Source organism: Ahaetulla prasina, chromosome 1, assembly GCF_028640845.1.
Source record: "Ahaetulla prasina isolate Xishuangbanna chromosome 1, ASM2864084v1, whole genome shotgun sequence".
In the NCBI taxonomy this organism is placed as follows: Eukaryota; Metazoa; Chordata; class Lepidosauria; order Squamata; family Colubridae; genus Ahaetulla; species Ahaetulla prasina.
Genome location: NC_080539.1, coordinates 304,915,926 through 304,934,578, shown reverse-complemented (window position 1 = coordinate 304,934,578; position 18,653 = coordinate 304,915,926). Strand labels below are relative to the sequence as shown.

The following is an 18,653-nucleotide window of genomic DNA, read 5'->3' as shown; positions in this document are numbered from 1 at the left end:
ATCAAATGATCTATTTAAACAACTAAACAATATTGCTCCTTAACAAGGCAGCACAGGAAAATCCCTCAGGATATGCAGATTTCAAAATGTATTAACAATTTAAATTACATTTTTAAAAAGGCATAACAGGAGTTTAAAAAGTAAAAAGTACCATCAACAGAAGATACAAAAGTTACACATTTCTTTCCTTTTACAGCTATGAAATGTGTCGAACGTAGCCAGCAAAAGTTAATTGAAAAAGGGGGAAAAAAGCATTAGCTTCAGGGAATCGTTCGTTTATCAGTGATTCCAAATAAAATCTCACTAAAGAGAAAACAGGGAATGAATGTTTGAGGATGAAGCTGCTTCTCATATAAAACGTTAAATGCTTTATGAAAATAGCATCAGGAAGATTGCCCAGCAAACTAGCATTCCATTTATCAGCTGTGAAATTGTGCAATTGAGCTATTCTGATTAGAAAAGAAAACTGACTAATTAGGTTACTGAAATAGCTACTGTGATAGCAAAACTCAAAACAATGTACTAGCATAAATTATTCATATCACCTTACAATTGTTCATATCACCCAATGAAATGCACATGCCAAATAAAAGACCATTTTGTCACTTATATGAAGATTATTATTGCCTTGATCTTTTTCAAAATAGAAATAATCATTGTGCTATAAGAACTGGATTAATGTCTAACAATCAGATTCAAATACATAGAACAAAAGGTTGACATGTTTTTTAAAAATACTAACTTTATCAGAAAGGTGCAAATATCTTATTTTCTCATTGGCAATATTTTGTGGTAGAAAGTTTTACTGATATTTTATTGAACATCACCCCCTAGTGATACACAAGAAGAATACACAACAAAATATTTTATTATACATTCTTTCAGTGCCAGATGTTTAAATTATGATATTTGAACCTAGCCCAATTTATTAAATCCTGTGGCAGGGAAGAGGTCCATTTTCCAAAATGTTTAACAGTTGTGATGTAGCCTGAAAGATTTACTTTTACACTTGAGAGGCAATCTGATGGATCTTGCTAACACTCAAAACAAGCATATTTTGGGTTTTTAAAAAAGCAGAATAAAATCTTGTTTAAACACTCTTTTATAAAATATATTTAATTGCTTATTCTAGTTTCTATGTATTTTCCTACAGTGTTTAGAAGAGAGAACTATGGACAGCAGAATGTTTGTCCTCAAGATGTATAGTACACCAGCAACACTGCCAAAGATTGCATGTATGAAATGGCCAAGGTTCGTTACCATGGGCTCACATTAGGGTGAGCCTTTCCATAGACACACATTCTCCTCTATGATTCCACCTGGATGGACAATGTGCCACATAGCATGTTGATTCCAAAAGGAATTCCATCAAAGTAGCTTGCCTCTTTAAAGAGATTGCACTCTTGAGATAATTATTTTTGGCTGTGAAAGGAAAAACCAAAAGTCTTGTTCATCTCTTCAAAAGCACACGTAATATCTCTTCTCTGGTGCAAGTGGATAGCATTTTTATGTCTGGATATTTCATATGTAAATTTGGGTATCAATATAGTTGCTTCTGTAAAACAATTTTGGGCAAACTCCAGGAGACAGTGGAGGACAGGGGGGCGTGCTATCGTCCATGGGGTTGGACGCGACTTAGTGACTGAGCAACAACATGAAACAACTAGTAAGACTTCAGCTCTATAGGAATGCATACATCCCTACATCATATATATACAGAATATATATGATGCTGTCCTTCTAACAAACCATACACTAGAAGTGTAATCAGATGGAGAAGTCACTCACACATTGTGTCTTTTAATTCTGAACAAATAAAAAACAGGTTTATGTACCTGATTGCAGATATTACTCTACATAAAATATCTTGCCCTTATCTGTATGGAACCTGCCTTCATTCAGCTCAATAATGCTTCACTCTTTGCAGCATGTTTCCAACCAACCAATCATTCTTTTTTTCTTTCTTGTATGGTCCATAGTTGCAGCTGCCAAAGCATCCTGTTCTGTGAAAGATAACTTTATTAAATATAATAAGGTTATAAAAATAGAGCAAAAGCAGCTAATGCAAAAAGACAGGAGGAAAGGAGGGGCAGGTGGCTTAGAGCAGAGATGAAAACTTCTAATGTGGTTTTCCTGAAAGGTCTTGCTCAGAAACAGCTGCAGAATCTAACAGTATCCTTCAGGGCAGTTTCAGAGAGCCCGTTTCCTGTTTCCCAGACATCTGTATCACATTGTACCAATCAAATGCAAAACCAGGCATTTAAACTATCATTTGACATCAAAATATCAGGCTTCCCCTGCCAACATGTTAAATTTACACCATGTTTTCTTTATCAAAGATCATTTATTGTTCATTTCAATATATACATTTCTTACTCTCATTTTTATTTCTCCCCAAAGTAAAGCATCAACTAGATGAAAAGATGAAACAGTCCAAATGGTTTATCACAACTGGGCCAGGCTGAGGGTAAGAGCTGATAATTTCCTCTTGTGCTCAGAAAGGGACCATGAACCCAACCCAACTTTTCCAAAATCTCTGTCCACTGGCACTCACTTCCTCAGTTTAGTCAGTCAGAGCCTTCTTTATGTGCCTGAACATGGGTTTCCCTTGCTGCATTCTTTCCTAGTCATTGCTTGCAGGTATTTCAGTCGAATGGCAGGAAGCTCTTCATAAAGGTCAAACCCCAGTGGGTTCTCTTTATTTGCCCTCTTGTAATAGAGAAGATGTTTCTTTAATCCCTGAAGATTATAGACAATTAATTAAAATCATAGACAATTAAGGTTGTACGGAAAAGAGAAACCACTTCCCCAGTAACACCTAACATTTATTTATTATTTATTTATTTATTTAATCATATTTGTATACCGCCCTATCTCCCGAAGGACTCAGGGCGGTTCACAGGCATATAAAAAAGAACATATAAATACAAATTAAGAACACAAGTAAAAAACTTATTCTAACAGCCGAATTATTAAAACTAATATAAATACTAAGACCAATTAAAATCGATATAAATTTAAAATTTAAAGATTTAAAAATTTAAAAAATCTAGTCCAGTCCTGCGCACATAAATAAGTGTGTTTTGAGCTCCCGACGGAAGGTTCGAAGGTCCGAGAGTTGACGAAGTCCTGGGGGGAGCTCATTCCAGAGGGCGGAAGCCCCCACAGAGAAGGCCCTTCCCCTGGGTGTCGCCAGACGACACTGCCTAGCTGACGGCACCCTGAGGAGTCCCTCTCTGTGAGGCGCGGGTCGGTGAGAGGTATTCGGTAGCAGAAGGCGGTCCCGTAAGTAACCCGGCCCTATGCCATGGGCGCTTTAAAGATGGTCACCAAAACCTTGAAGCGCACCGGAAGACCACAGGTAGCCAGTGCAGTCTCGCAGGATAGGTGTCACAGGAGCCACGAGGGCTCCTTCTATCACCCGCAGCCGCATTCTGAACTAACTGCAGTCTCCGGATGCCCTTCAAGGGAGCCCCATGTAGAGAGCATTGCAGTAATCCAGGCGGGGCGTCACGAGGCGTGGTGACCGTGCATAGGGCATCCTGGTCTAGAAAGGCGCAACTGGCGAACCAGGCGAACCTGGTAAAAGCTCTCCTGGAGGCGGCCGTCAAATGATCTTCAAAGGACAGCCGTTCATCCAGGAGGGCGCCCAAGTTGCGCACCCTCTCCGCCGGGGCCAGTGACTCGCCCCAACAGTCAGTCGCGGACTCAGCTGACTGTACCGGGATGCCGGCATCCACAGCCACTCTGTCTTGGAGGATTGAGCTTGAGCCTGTTTCTCCCCATCCAGACCCGTCGGCCTCCAGACACGGGACAGCACTTGATGGCTTCATTGGGGTGGCCCGGTGTGGAAAAGTACAGCTGGGTGTCATCAGCGTACAGCTGGTACCTCACACGAAGCCACTGATGATCTCACCCAGCGGCTTCATATAGATGTTGAACAGAAGGCGAGAGAATCGGCCCTGCGGCACCCACAAGTGAGGCGCCTCGGGCCGACCTCTGCCCCGTCAACACCGTCTGCGACCCGATCGGAGAGATAGGAGGAGAACCACCGATAAGCGGTGCCTCCACTCCCAATCCTCCAACCGGCGCAGCAGGATACCATGGTCGATGGTATCAAAAGCCGCTGAGAGGTCTAATAGGACCAGGGCAGAGGAACAACCCCTATCCCTGGCCCTCCAGAGATCATCCTGCGACCAAAGCCGTCTCAGTGCTGTAACCGGGCCGGAAACCGGACTGGAACGGGTCTAGATAGACAGTTTCATCCAGGTGTAAGGGAAACTGATATGCCACCATACTCTCTACAACCTTCGCCGTGAAGCTTGGAGGTTGGAGACCGGACGATAATTACCTAAAACAGCTGGGTCCAGGGAAGGCTTCTTGAGGAGGGGCCTCACCACCGCCTCTTTCAAGGCGGCCGGGAAGACTCCCTCCACCAAAGAAGCGCTCGTAATTCCCTCAATGCCACTAGGTAAGTCCTAGTATAGGACTTCATTAGTGTCCGATCAGCCTCAGAACGGCTCGACCTCCAGGAACTCTCTAGGCGTCTTCTCCGGCGCTTCATCCCCCTCAGCTCCTCGGAGAACCAAGGAGCCGTTTGGGACCTGCGCATAACCTCAAACCTTCAATTAAGAGAAAAGGTGAAATACGTAGGACGTGCTTCGTTGTTGTATCCAGTTCATACAATCCCTACGTTTGGCCATGAAAAATCTGCTGCTTACCAGTTCTACATTACCCGCAATACTGAGCTGTGGATAATTTTGCTATAGCTACAACTATTCATTCTCCATTAGACAATTGTATTAACATGATATTATTGATGATTAAAAATGAATTAAGTTCTATGCATATTTGACATTACTACTCCTTTTCTCCCATTGCATTTAGTTGATTTATCCTCCCACTGAAGATATGGATCAGTTGAGTTTGAGTTAAACAAACAGTGGCACATAACAATAAAGGGCTCTGTCATTGGCTTTAAGAATGTTTAGAAGGGCTTCTCTCATTCTGTAGCCCCAGTTCCTCTAAGGGTGTTTTCCAGATTAATTATTTAACAAGCTCCCCTGTCCCAATCTATAGTTATACATCCCACAAAGATTTGTTTTGAAGTTGGTATTCTGACATAGGATTTTACTTGGCAATACTGGAGTTGTAAAACTGATGCAAATAACTACCATATTTTTCAGAGTATAAGACACACCTTTTTCCCCCCAAAAAAGAAGGTAAAAATCTGGGTGCGTCTTATACTCCAAATGTAGCCCCTGAAGTTTCAGAGGCTGAAAAAAGCATCAGAAACGAAGCTTCAGAAAAGAAGCCCCCAAACAGAGCTTTAGAGGCTTTTTTTCCTGAAGCCCTGTTTTGGAGGCTTTCAGAGGCAGAAAAAAAGTTTTTTCTGAAACAGAGTTTCAGAAGTGTCAGAAGCAGAAAAAAAGCAAAAAAAAAAAAGTAAGGCACAGAGCTCCACAACCAAGGAACCTGTTGCCAAAATTCACCTCCGGGAACAGCTGATTGGAGGTATTCCGGAGGCCAATCCACCTGCCAATCAGCTTTTTTCTTATTTTCCTCCCTAAAAACTAAGGTGCGTCTTATATTCTGGTATGTCTTATACTCTGAAAAATACGGTACCTCATTTTTTAAGATCCAGGTCTTCTGTAACATGTTTCTTCGAGCAACGTCTATCTCCTGAAACAACATATAGAAGACATTAAGTTTCAGATATTTTTTGTTTCTTTCTGAAGCAAAAGGACTCTTCAGTGGTCTAAAAGAATTAAAATAGTTTGAAGAGTTGACATTTCTAGATGCCGTGTACTTTTATTTTCCAAATGAAGGGACTAGAAGAATTAAAAAAGAAGCATTTTATTTCTGGCCTGTTCTTTCTAGATTAGCCTCTTAATACTTGACTTTCTGTCAAACATCCCTAACAACTGAGCCAATAGTCTACAATCACAATCTATTCACTCCATAAGTACTTGATGTTACAAAGTCCAGACAATTTGTATTATGGCATGGGAAAGAAAAGCATACAGGAAATTGGTATCTTCTGCAACAACCAAAAGTGAGGCAAAAAATGTTAGACGTTTTTGGCTTGCATGAGTGCGAAATTTTTGTTATGCAATTAGGATGCTACCTGAGGATAATGGATCTTGTATTGTGGCTTGTATTACTGAATGGCACTAAGAAATAAAAAGGAGGAAAAAGCCATACAAAATTTTCTTGGTGGAAATTGTTCTTTTTATTATGATTAATTACCTTCTTTCACTAAAATGTTTCCTATAGGAAATATCAATGAAAGCAAAATTCATTTATTGATTTATAATTTGAACTGTAAATATCTTTGAAGATAAAAATTAGTCCAATTACAAATGGCAGAAGGAAAATCTAATCTACACTTGTATAAAATAACTAGCTAATGTGGGTAGCAAATATCAATTTATGGAACTGCTTCAACAGAAGACCTTACAGTAACGCCGCAAACTATTTATTACATTTATAATCCAAAAGGTAAATCCAGGCTGGAATACACCTATATGGGACACTCCAACTGCAAGTGTTCCTACACCACTGCTAAGACTAGATCCTGAGACAAGATGCAATTGGCTAATTAATCTGTTCTCAGCCAAGCTGTGAAAAGTTACCACATACCTGTGGGACATTTTCCTGGGAGAAAATGAAAGTGTTGACATGAGCCACTGCAACCACATAAAGTACAGGACACCAGTGCTGTTGCAGGGTTCCTGTGACCAGGGCATGGAAGTATTGATTTAAGAGGTTGAGATTGTCTTCAGGAGGAGAAAGGTATCGCTCAAGAGGCAAAGGGAACTGCAAGGGAATCAAGAAAGCGATAGGACTTTTTAAATACCAATCTTGTCTGAGTAGATGAGCGCACACACACAAATCTTAACTTAATCCATAGTAATTAGAGGAGTGGATAAGAAAAACACAGAATGGAAATATTCAGTGGTACTTGAAAGATGGAGGTGTCAGTTCTGTCCTAGGTTAAAAATTAAGAATTGATTGTGATTCCAATGGATCATTCTAGTTACTGTTCTGTCTATTCTTCCCTTGCTGCTCTGTTCTCTACATTAACAAACTGTTCCCTGTCTCAGAGCCGTTAGAGGCTTATGAGAGATTTCTTTCTAAATGACTGAGGGACCATTCCTCCTTGCCCGATATCCAAGCCAACCCTCAAATGATTTCACTCAAAACGGAAAAGTTGCAGGAGTAATTAGATTAGATACAAAGAGATCAGTCCAAATTACATCAAAGCCCTGAGTCAAATTTAGCAGATACATCAAGTTAAGAGCGTATACCAGTGATGGGGAACCTTTTTGGTGCTGAGTGCCCAAAATACACATGCATGCGTGTGAATGAGCGTGCATGCGTGTGCAGACCCCCAAAATGCATGTGAGTGTCCCTGCACAGGCATGCACGCCCCCCTTGCATGCACCCGGCCCCCCTCTCGCCCATTTTTGGCTTCCAGGTTGGTGCAGGAGGCCTTCCAGGCCCAAAAGGGGGGGGGGACACACACACGTGCGAACCCCCAAAATGCAATGCGAATGCCACACACACACGCGCCCTGCCCCCCATGCATGCACGGCAGAGACCCAAAGATGGGCTGGCCGGCAGGAGGTGCGCACGCATGCATGGTGGAACTGGGCTGGGGCGACAGCTGGCTCTGCATGTCACCTGTGGCACACATGTCATAGGTTCACCATCATGGGTCTATACATAAGGAGATCAATCATACTAGGGCATATAGTAAAACAAACAGATGCTCCATTCATTTTTCTTTCTTTCTTCATATTCAATACAGAAACGGAGGACATTCTACAGGTTCGAAATTACAGCAGCAATGAAAAAAAGTGACTTATGACCATTGTTCCCACTTGTAACCATTGCAGCATCCCTATGGTCACATGATTTACAGTTTGACGCTAGAAAACTGATTCATATTTATGACGGTTGCCATATCCGGGGTCATGTGATCATCGTTTGTGAACTTCCGACAAGCAAAGTCAATGGGGAAACCAGATTCACCTAACAACCGTGCTAGTAATCCAACAACTTAACAAATATGGCAAGAAAAGTTGTTAAATGGAGCAAAACTCACTTAACAAATTCCTTACTTAGCAACATAAAATTCAATTGTGTTTATAAGTAGAGGACTGCCTGTAGTTGCTTAAGAATTAAACCAGTCCAAACCAGATCTATAGTTGTAAAAATACTAAGCTCTTCCTAATTTTGCAAGCTTCTTCCATTTCACTGCATGTTCCCTTCCTCTCCATCAAACCTTTAGCATTTTTATTTTGGGGAAGTGAATGGTTGAGGTGCCCCTGGAACATTAATTACTTTAAAATCTATTTGTTGCAAGATTATATTTGCTATGCCTGTACTTGGAGCGCATACCTTCTTCATTTGCATTTTCTCCCTGCTATGAAATAAATCTCTATGAGGGCATCAAAGGACTTGGCATTCTGCACACAAATGGAATTGTCACCAAGACCTTAAATCTTTGGGTAGAATGCCCAATGAAAATTCTTAATTGCCTTTAAGAAGTTCAAGCATCCATTTAGTTCTGAACAGCTGACTCAACGACAGGTAGTCCTCGACTTACAACAGTTCCTTTACTGACCATTCGAGGTCACAACAACACTGAAAAAAGTGACTTACGACCATTTTTCATACTTATGACTATTGCAATATCCTCGTGGTCACCTGATTAAAATTCAGATGCTTGTAAATGGAGTCATATTTACGACAGTTGTTGCAGTGTCCCGGGGTCACATGATTCCCTTTTGTGACCTTCTGACAAGCAACGTCAACGGGGAAGCCAGATTCACTAACAACCATGTTACTAACTTAACAACTGCAGTGATTCACTTTAACAGCTGTGGCAAGAAAGGTCGTAAAAATGGGACAAAACTCACTTAACAAGTGCCTCACTTAGCAACATAGATTCTGGCCTCCACTGTGGTCATAGGTTGAGGATCACCTGTACATAGCTGAGTAATCTGCTCGCCAGCATCCATTGTGAGACATACCTGTTGGAGTGGAACTCCCAGAGCTCTTAAGGTGTTCACATGCTCTCCAAAGACAGCCATCTTTAGCTGACTGCTGAAACGCCTCTGCAAAGGAAGAAGCACAAAGACTCCAAAGAGGGGATCTCCAAAGGAGACACTTTCAAACTGTTCCAACAAGCTTATATAAAGGTCATGGAAAGAAGCTAAGCCAGGGAGAGGAGCATCCAAATTCAAGGACTCCAACACTTTGGACTGGCAGTAAAGGGAGAGCAGAGCTGCTGTATAGCAATGCACGGGGCCTTCCAGAAATAAGTCACTGCCTGTGAGGAACACACACATAAGCCTCGCAAGCTTAGCTGCAATTGGGATACTCTGAAGAATTTGGGGCCTCCAGGTCTCCAGTAGCAGGAGCCACTGCAGATTCCGAGTCACGACATTCACAAGGTCCAGAGGAAGTGGGCTCTCTGTGGCCCACTGGGTTCCCACCCCAGTCGCTTTGTTATAGAGGCTGATAAGAGGAAGGAATAGCCAATCCGAAGGCAGGATAGGCCCTTTGACCTCAGGAAGCAGCATGGATCGGACAAGATGCGTTCGGCCTTGGTAAACATTTCTAGAATGAATAAGAGCTGGTGCCAAGTAGGTGAAATGAAAGAGAAAACAAGACTGTATCAGTGGAAGCTGTCGGTAAGCTTCTTCCAGTAAAGCACCATAACTAGGGAGTGAAGAAATGGGAGCTGTTACGCTTAGCTGTAATGGCTTTGGCTTTGAATCCAAGTGCAGAAGATCTGTGAAGTCAGCAGCTTCTGGTCCTCCCACCTTGCCTTCACTGAAAAAAAGAGGGGGAGAGAACAGATGATAAATACAGAGGGTTTTACTGCATTCAAATATGCTCTATTTTAATCAACCACACTATTACTGTATTTACAAACAAACTTCACTCTTCAGATAACATTGCTAATAAGGCAACTGCTTAAAGTGGCTTAACAGAAACTGTTAACGTGCTCGAAGAAGGAAGGAGGTGTGTTTTTCCTTAAGGTATTTTCCTGTGAACTATGGAGGATTAGCTAAAAACACAAAAATGAAAATGGACTGCTATAAATGCACGTTGTGTTCACCAAGAGCAAGGGAACCCAGCTTGGCATCACTATACACCTGTCATGTCCCACTCCTCCGCTGACGGCCGGGTCAGGGAAATCCGAATCAGGTGTGCCTCTGCAGCTCTGCCAAAGTCCTAGCAAAGTCCTCAGGGCAGGCAGGAGACCAGAAAGTGACTTCAGCAAGATATGTTTAGACTTTGCCTGACTCAGAGAATGCCAGAAAGCAGATCCTTTATATAGGCCATGGGGTGTGGCTCCATGACTCAGCACTTATCCAGGCCTGCCCCTCCCTTCCTTCTGTTGCCTCCGCCTATCAAGTCTTCTGACGCGAGGGTCACTCCAGTCGGCAGCTGTTGGTAATAGACCTTCCTCAGGCTCACATGCTGTGGAGGAGGGGGAGGGGTCTAGTTGCTCCGTTTGCCTGGGCATGGAGCCAGATCTGGGGGCTGGAGGTATTTCTTCCTCTTCAGCCTGTCTGGGCATGGAGCCAGGGCTGGGGCCGGGAGGCATACTAGGACATTCTTCAGCGTTCGGAAGCAGATAAGAAGACCCCGGCTGCGGTGAGAGCGGGCAAGACACAACAACACCTCTCTGAGAATACAGGAATGAAAATAGCAAAATGACAGGGAAAGAAATATCAAGGCCTGATGTGCTTCTACGCATACAAAGGCAGGAAGCACCAGAGTTAGCGAAGCTAGCTGTGTTTGTTTAATCTGCTAATATGGGGAAAAGACAGGAGGACAAGCAGTAAACAAAGGAATTGGGGTGGGGGGGGTGACCCAGTAAAGTTAGAGAAGCACCAGGAATAAGAAAAACAGGTTAGGGGTAGAAGGAAAAACTGGCAGCAGCAACAGAAGCTGGAGCCTGTTGAATATGGAGGTGGATCTTGTTATCCAGAGTTCTGCCATTTATGGATTCATTTGTCTGAATATATATAACTGAACTTGATACCCATGGCAAGCAGTTCTGAGTATTGATGGGTTTTGACGAGTTCCCCCATTTTATACATGGCCAAACATAGAGAAACTGGCATGATTATACTCTGCAGACCTGGAGCAGCAGTGGGTTTCATACTTTGTTGCTACTGTTTCGCTGCATATGCGCACCTTCTGTGCATGCAGCCGGCCTCATAAACATGCCTAAATAAGACTGCATAGAGCCGGGGCAGGTGGGCAGGCCCACCCACGATTTCCACTACTGGTTCACTCAAATCGATCCAAACCGGCTGAATTCCACCTCTGGTCTGGAGTCCTCTTACCTCTTTGAGTAAGTCCATAGACAGGAGTTCTACCCCCACTTTAACAATTATCCAAGGTCTGTAAGGTTTTCGCCTTCTATGGACCTCCCCTTCCCACGTGCCAGGATTGGGGGGGGGGAGAAAGGAAAGGTTTGCGCATGCGTGCGCACATCCATAATTTTATGTGCCCCGCCCATGTGCGCGCAACCCCCACCCCCCACTCCTGGCACGCGATGGCCTGGTAGGCCCGTTTTTCTTTCTCACCTGGCCCCAGATCTTCTCTAAGCATCTGGGGAGGGCGAAAACAGCCTTCCCCACCCCCTCGGAGGCCCTCATGAGGCACGAAACGGCCCGTTTCCCAACTTCCGATTGGACAGGAAGCCTTTCTAGGAGTCTCTGGAGGCTGGGGACAGCAAAAAAGTCACTTCCTGTCCAACCGGAAGTTTGGAAACAGGCCGTTTTGGGCCTCATGAGGGCCTGGGGAAGACTGTTTTTGCCCTCCCTAGATAGATAGAGAAGATGTGGAGCCAGATGAGAAAGAAAAACAGGCCTTCCCCACCCGCCACCAGGCCCTCTGGAGGCAGGAAACATCCTGTTTCCCTACTTCTGGTGGGCCCAGAAGGCCCGAAAATCAGCTGGCTGGAGTGCGCATGCGCACCAGAGCTGAGCTGGCATGCCCACTGATATGGCTCCGTGTGCCATCACAGTTCTAGTATGTCCAGTGACATGTTTATTGGGGAGTTCTGCTGAGGAAAGTGGCAAACGTACCAAAAAAAAGAGGCTGACCTTAAGCAAGAAGGTGAAACAGTTTATTGGCTTGCTATGTGCACACGGTACTTTCTTTCTTTCATGGGGCTATTTATTATTTATTAATGAAATTTATATTGCCACCCATCTCGTCAAAGGCAACACTGGACAGTGCACACCAATAAATAAACCAGCCAATATGAAACAGATAATGATATCAGTGAGTCATTGTTCATGTCATAAGGAAAAGGTACGTATTTACTCAGTGGTCTCTGGCACATCTCAGAAGCTCAAGGTGGCATTTGATTCATGCAATCCTCCCTTGGAATGGATGGGAAAGACCATCAGCCAATGGACAGAGGACCAAGCCCAGAATAACATGCCACTCAGCAGACCAGCAATCCATGAAAAAGCATTGTGCTATACAGCATAATGGAAAATGCTGAGTGATGTTTCCAAGGAAGGAAAGGCTGGCTTGAAAAATTCATTACACCCCCATAATCCAAACAGGCATGAAAAACTACGTAAGTGGATCACAATATAATACAAAGATATCCAGTCCATCAGAGTTCTACTGGCTGATTAATTATATAAAATACACGCCAGAGCAAATCTTCAATGTAAGGAGACCAGCCTGTTCTGGTAATAGATGCGCTCTAACTCTTTCATCAGCAAATCAAAAGAAGCATTCCAGGTTTCAAGAACTATATAATAATACCCAGACTGACAAAAGTTCACTATTAGAGAAACAGCTGGGTGTAAGATTCTCTGTTAGCAGTGAAAATATTCATTTACAGAACAGGTATTAGAATTTTTTTAAAAAGTCTTCATTCTAATGTATCTGAGGATATTATACCTATAAAGGAACAATTGCTCAAATTGCTGGGTGGAAATCCATCCCATCTACTTCCATATATCTTGCTAAGGTAAATTTTGTGAGATTCACATTTAGTAAGAATTAACTTTCAGTAGCACTGCTACTGAGGACCATGTGATCCAGTACAGTACATGCTTCTGAATTCAAGTGTCTTGAAAAGAATAAAAACCCAATTTGTATATTCTACAGAATCAGAAGGCAAAGGATACATTCTCTGACTATTATCAGCAATTATTTCCTGGATGAGATGTAGAAACATCATGCCTTCAAAATCCTTGGTCTTTATGTGTGTTGAGATTCTCAATCATCCAGGTCATGGATGTCCCAAAGGTGCTTTTTCCAAAAGACATTTTCTTGGGGTTGTTTTTTTTTAAAAAACAATGTTTCACTTCTCACCCAAGAAGCTTCTTCAGTTCGGAGTACAACTTTTTCAAAGAAAAAAAAACTGAGAAAATCCAGTTGTCTTTTGAAGAAAGCACCTTTGGGACCTGGCTTTTATTGTCCTCTGCTCCTTGTCAATACCCTTGGCCATCCTAGAGATCACTTTTTTGACACCCAACACCCAGGGGTGAAATGCTCCCGGTTCGGACCGGATCAGCCCATCCAGTAGTGATGGCGGCGGGTGGTTCAGAGAAACGGTAGCAAAAATACCTTCTTTCCGGCTCGCTTGCTTTTCCTGCCTGAATGGTAGGAATAGGTTGTAAAAAATGCTTTTAAAAGGTAAAAAAAGGCTCTGACGATTACAGCTGAGGTGCGCGATCGTCAGAGCCTGTTTTTTTACTTTTAAAAGCGTTTTTTTACAACATATTCAGCTGAATAGGTTGTAAAAAAATGCTTTTAATAGGTTGAAAAAAAGGCTCTGAAGATCACGAACCTCAGCTGTGATCGTCAGAGCCTTTTTTTTAACCTTTTAAAAGCATTTTTTACTACTTATTTGCCCGAATAGGTAGTAAAAAATGCTTTTAAAAAAAGTTTTTAAAAAAAACGTTCCGATGATCATGCGCCACAGCTGATCACACAAACACACACACCCGCACTGTTCTACTTATCTCCTTTTGGTGTGCACTGTGCATGTCTGTGCACACCTCAAATGTATGCAAACTGAATCAGTAGTAAACCGGTTCAGATTTCACCACTGCCAACACTCCCTTCTTGATTTAACTAATGGACCAACATCTGGTAGTTACTTTCAATTCCAACTACAAGTATCACCAGGCCTACCAGGATGTTGGTTGTCATAGAAAACTATTCCTCCTTTTCAATTACCAATTGCCGGAGAGCCACAGCATTGAAAACTGCACTGAAAACATTGATATCCCTTGCAGGGATAGACAGACTACACAAGGGGATGACTCAACGAAATCAACTCTTCATTTGCTGCAAACGAATTATGGAACATTGTCAACTTTGCACGTATATTAGTGAAGACCTTGAAAATAGAGCTATATAAAATGCAGGAGCTTCTCCAATTCTATCAGGAGAAGCTCACAGTTCTTCTCATCTAGACAGCTTCCAGGAGCAAAGTATCAGAAAAAATATGTTTTATCAGTTTCCTATCCCAAAAATCTTCTCTTAGATCTCATGGGTGCAGAGTGGTTTGGGGGTCAATTGTTGGAGCCTGATTCCCCTGATGTACAGCAGCATTGTTCAAGAGGCAGCTGGGAGCTGCTTTGCAACCCAATAAGGATACTTTCAAGACTCTGCAGAGCAAGGCAAAGCAAAGCATCATAGTCAGCTACTTTGAAAATGTAGCTACACCCACCACAGCTGAGTCACCATCAGAAAGTGACACCTATACTTTGAGGAGGAGGAGGAGGAGGAGAGCATCACTGCTTCCCTATTTTGATTTTAACTTCACATTTTTCTTACTTGCTTGCTTTTGATTTTTCTATAGGCTAGAGACTGTAGGAAATTATTCTTTCTACTTTGAATTAAAAGGGGTTTTTTTAAAAAAAAAATTGAAAGAGAAGGAGATACAGCGAGTGTCCAAGGTACAATAACAGTATGCATTATTCATTTTTCTTTTTATTTATATATGTCAGTAATGGCTAACCTTTTTGCCATCGCATGCCAGCAGGGGGTGGGGAATTGCGCGCATGCATGCCCACACCCATAATTCTATGTGCCCCGCCCCCACGTATGCACACGTGACATAAACTCCTGCTCCCCCCATTTCTGGCATGTGATGGCCCGGTAGGCCTGTTTTTCTCTCTCACCTGGCTCCAGAGCTTTTCTAGGAGTCTGGGTGTGTGTGTGAAAATGGTTTTCCCCCAGCCTCCCGGAGGTCCTCTGGAGGCCGAAAACGGCCCGTTTGCCAACTTACAGTGGGACCACATGTGCCGTAGGTTTGCCATCACGGTATTAGGTGATCCCACCCCCCCACCTCCATTTTCAGGCACTCCAAAAGCATTCCCTCTTCTCACTCCCAAAGGCTTTATATATTTTATCTGTAGTTGAATTCTGGACGGTAGTTCCTGCGAGTAACAAGATCCATATATGGATATAAGCTTACTGTCAATAAGGTAAGAAAGGCAGAAAAAGGAGAAGAGCATGAAGAACTCAAATGTGCCTATGCTTTAACTACTCATGCAGGAGGCACTTCATTATTTAGGTCAGAGCATCTTAAAACAATGCACGGACTGTGTGGAAAAGAGAGGCAAAAGAAGTAAATGGAACGTCAGCAAAGATATAAAGAATACCATATAATTTGATGGCATGTCTGATTTATTTTCATCACCTTCCATATACACCTACTTCCCCTGAACATGCATCTTCCATTTAAAGTACCACAATGTACAGCCACTGCAAGATCAATGCAAATTATATAAGATCAATACGCCCTAACGTATTGTTAAGCCTGAAAAGAATAGAGGCAAATCTGAGAAGATTGAAGCAATTAAACCAGTAAGTTCTATGGAAATCATCCAGTGGCCCCTCAAAATAGTTTTGCCTTGAAAACAAAGAATCACTGAATATTAATTGGAAGAGATGACCAAATGTGTTATTAAAGAAAGGAGTTCTTGTCCAAAATATATTATAGTATCAACTATAGCAGAAAGAGAGAAAATTATCAGAAATGGGTAATGACATCACAACTGCAGGTACCAGATGCAGTAAGAATAGACAGGCAACCAGACAGACAGACAGACAGATATACCAGCACACAGATACAGTAATGAGCAAGCCCTTTAAGGGCTATTTGAAATTTCAATATTCGGGGAGGAAAAAGCTGAATTTAAAATCCACAGATGGAGCTGAAGATGATTTGTTAAAGTCTGAAAAGGTGAGAAAAATGAAGATAATAAAGAAAGAACACAGCAGTGAGAACAAAGTGTATAGCCTTTTTTCAACAGAGTTTTTTGTAGAAAGTACATCTTACAATGGAGCTTGTCTTTCTTTAATAAACCTAATATAACTTGGCAAGGCCAATTTATTTGTAGAACCTCTCGTATACTTATTGCCTCAAATTTTAGGCTTCATTATTAGCATTTTAAAAGGTGTTATTAGTACTTTTAATATGGAAGTCTGGGCCTCTTTTTTAACTTGAAGAAAGCGTATTTTCCACCTTCTTAGCCAAGACCATTTCTTTGATACATGATAACTTGCTTTGTCAGGATCTACACAATAGAGAGCACATTCTGAAAGTCCTTGAACGCATTTGCAATTTGTAAGAAAGATACAGTCCTAGTTGGGAAAGTGTAATGCAATCCACAAATAGGACCGCGGTGTGGCTCAGGCTGTAAGAAGCCTGTTATTAAAACACAGCTGCCTGCAATTACTGCAGGTTCTAGTCCCACCAGGTCCAAGGTTGACTCAGCCTTCCATCCTTTATAAGGTAGGTAAAATGAGGACCCATATTGTTGGGGGGGCAATAAGTTGACTTTGTAAATATACAAATAGAATGAGACTATTGCCTTACACACTGTAAGCCGCCCTGAGTCTTCGGAGAAGGGCGGGATATAAATGTAAATTAAAAATTTTTTTTTACTATTTCTCGAATGTTATTTAGAACATTCTAAGTTTGCTATTGTTCATGATTCACGTGTAATCAAAGGATTTTATTGTTTGATCATTTGCTTAGTATGTCACATGTAATGAATATATGTTTCATTTGTTTCTGTACTCTATATATACCCCCCACCCCAAATAAATGCTTCTTGCTTTCCCTGAATTACTGGTGATTCGTATTTTCAGGAGGCAAAGAAACCCCTTTGCAAAGGTAAAAGGTGTTTTCCTTCCCAAATTCGGGGAATAGGTTTTTAGCACCATACACATTTGGGGGTGCCTGAGTTTTGAGGCAACACATCCACTTTCCATAAACATGGATGTCCAATTTAAAGCATCACAGGCTAAGTCACTGAGAAATCAATCTTCTATCAATTTGTCTAATATTTTAAAAATCCATCCCATCTTCAGCAAATGAATCATAAAGTGAGAACTTTCCAGTACAGATTTGTGACGGTCAAGTATTCTACCCTGCTTGAGTCAAATATGGATCACCAGTGACAAGGACTATTAAAAAAATGCAAAAATGTCTTCCTAAAGAATGAAACATAAAGTAATGGTTGTATAGTACTTATGATAACAGCCAATCCTGTGGTCTTAGACCAGTGATGGCGAACCTTTTCAGTGCCAAGTGCCCAAACCGGAACATGTATGCATGTGCGTGCGCCGGAGCGCCAGAAACCCCAAGACCAGCTGGCAGGTGAACGCATGCCTGCTTTTTGGCTGTTTTTTGGGTGAATGTTTAATTACAAAAAAGCTCAGGAACCTTTTGGTTCAGCTTATAAAATTTTGCCAATTCATTTTTAAAATACTAAGACTTCAGAGAGAAAATGTATTTTTAAATTTATTATCATAATCCGTATAAAAATGAATGTAGTTGAACAATCGTTGTGGCACAGTGATTAGAATGCAATAGAATGCAGACTAACTCTGCCCACTGCCAGGGATTTGATCCAACCAACGCAAGGCTGACTCAGCCGTCCATCTTTCTGAGGTCAGTAAAATGAAAACCAAGATTGTTGGGGGCAGTATCTGAAATTTGTAAACTTCTCAGAGAGCGCAGTAAAGAACTATGAAGAGGCATATAAGTCTAAGTGCTACTGCTACATAATCTTACCTACATGCATACACATACATATATAAGCCTAAAAGGCGGCGAGGAAAAGGAGAATAAAACTTACGGAATCAGTTGTGGATTAAAAGCAAAGCCCCTGAGTAGCTCATGAGCCAGGTACTCACTACCTGGCAACAAGCGACTTAACAACACCATGGCAACAGAGTGATGGAGTGAAGCTTGTTGGTTGCAGTCTGGACAAGCATCTGCCTGCATAGGAAGCAAAACAACAACAACAAAGGTGAAAGTGTTGTTGTAACTGACCCAGAAGGAAATATGATAGCATGAGACATAGTCCCAATAATGGTTTGTTTTTATTTGCCACAAATAAATCACGTTGAAAAAAAGATAACCCTTCCCTAGTTCATGTCCAAGCCCCAAAAGAAGAGGCTATATGACATTTGTGGAGAAACAAGTATTTCTTTATTAAAAGTGTGCATGCACAGCAAATAAACAGGATTTGGCAGTGGCTATATGAGACATTGCCAAATATCCTCTTTGTATTTCAATTTGTATCTCTTTAGTATGTACATAATGACTAAGCATGTACTTAATT

The 18,653-nt window shown here is 41.9% G+C and overlaps 1 protein-coding gene across 1 annotated transcript in view; it reads right to left on the bottom strand.

Moving 5' to 3' along the window:
* Positions 1-222: 222 nt before the first annotated feature.
* Positions 223-18,653, bottom strand: part of RPAP1 (RNA polymerase II associated protein 1) — a 59,538-nt gene continuing 41,107 nt past the window's right edge. Inside the window, exons 15-19 of the mRNA XM_058162043.1 lie at positions 18,165-18,307; positions 9,042-9,846; positions 6,643-6,819; positions 5,626-5,682; positions 223-2,739 (exon numbers count right to left, since the gene is read on the bottom strand). Of these exons, the coding sequence (XP_058018026.1) occupies positions 2,584-2,739; positions 5,626-5,682; positions 6,643-6,819; positions 9,042-9,846; positions 18,165-18,307 (1,338 nt within the window). The 3' untranslated portion in view covers positions 223-2,583. The remainder of the gene's footprint in view (positions 2,740-5,625; positions 5,683-6,642; positions 6,820-9,041; positions 9,847-18,164; positions 18,308-18,653) is intronic.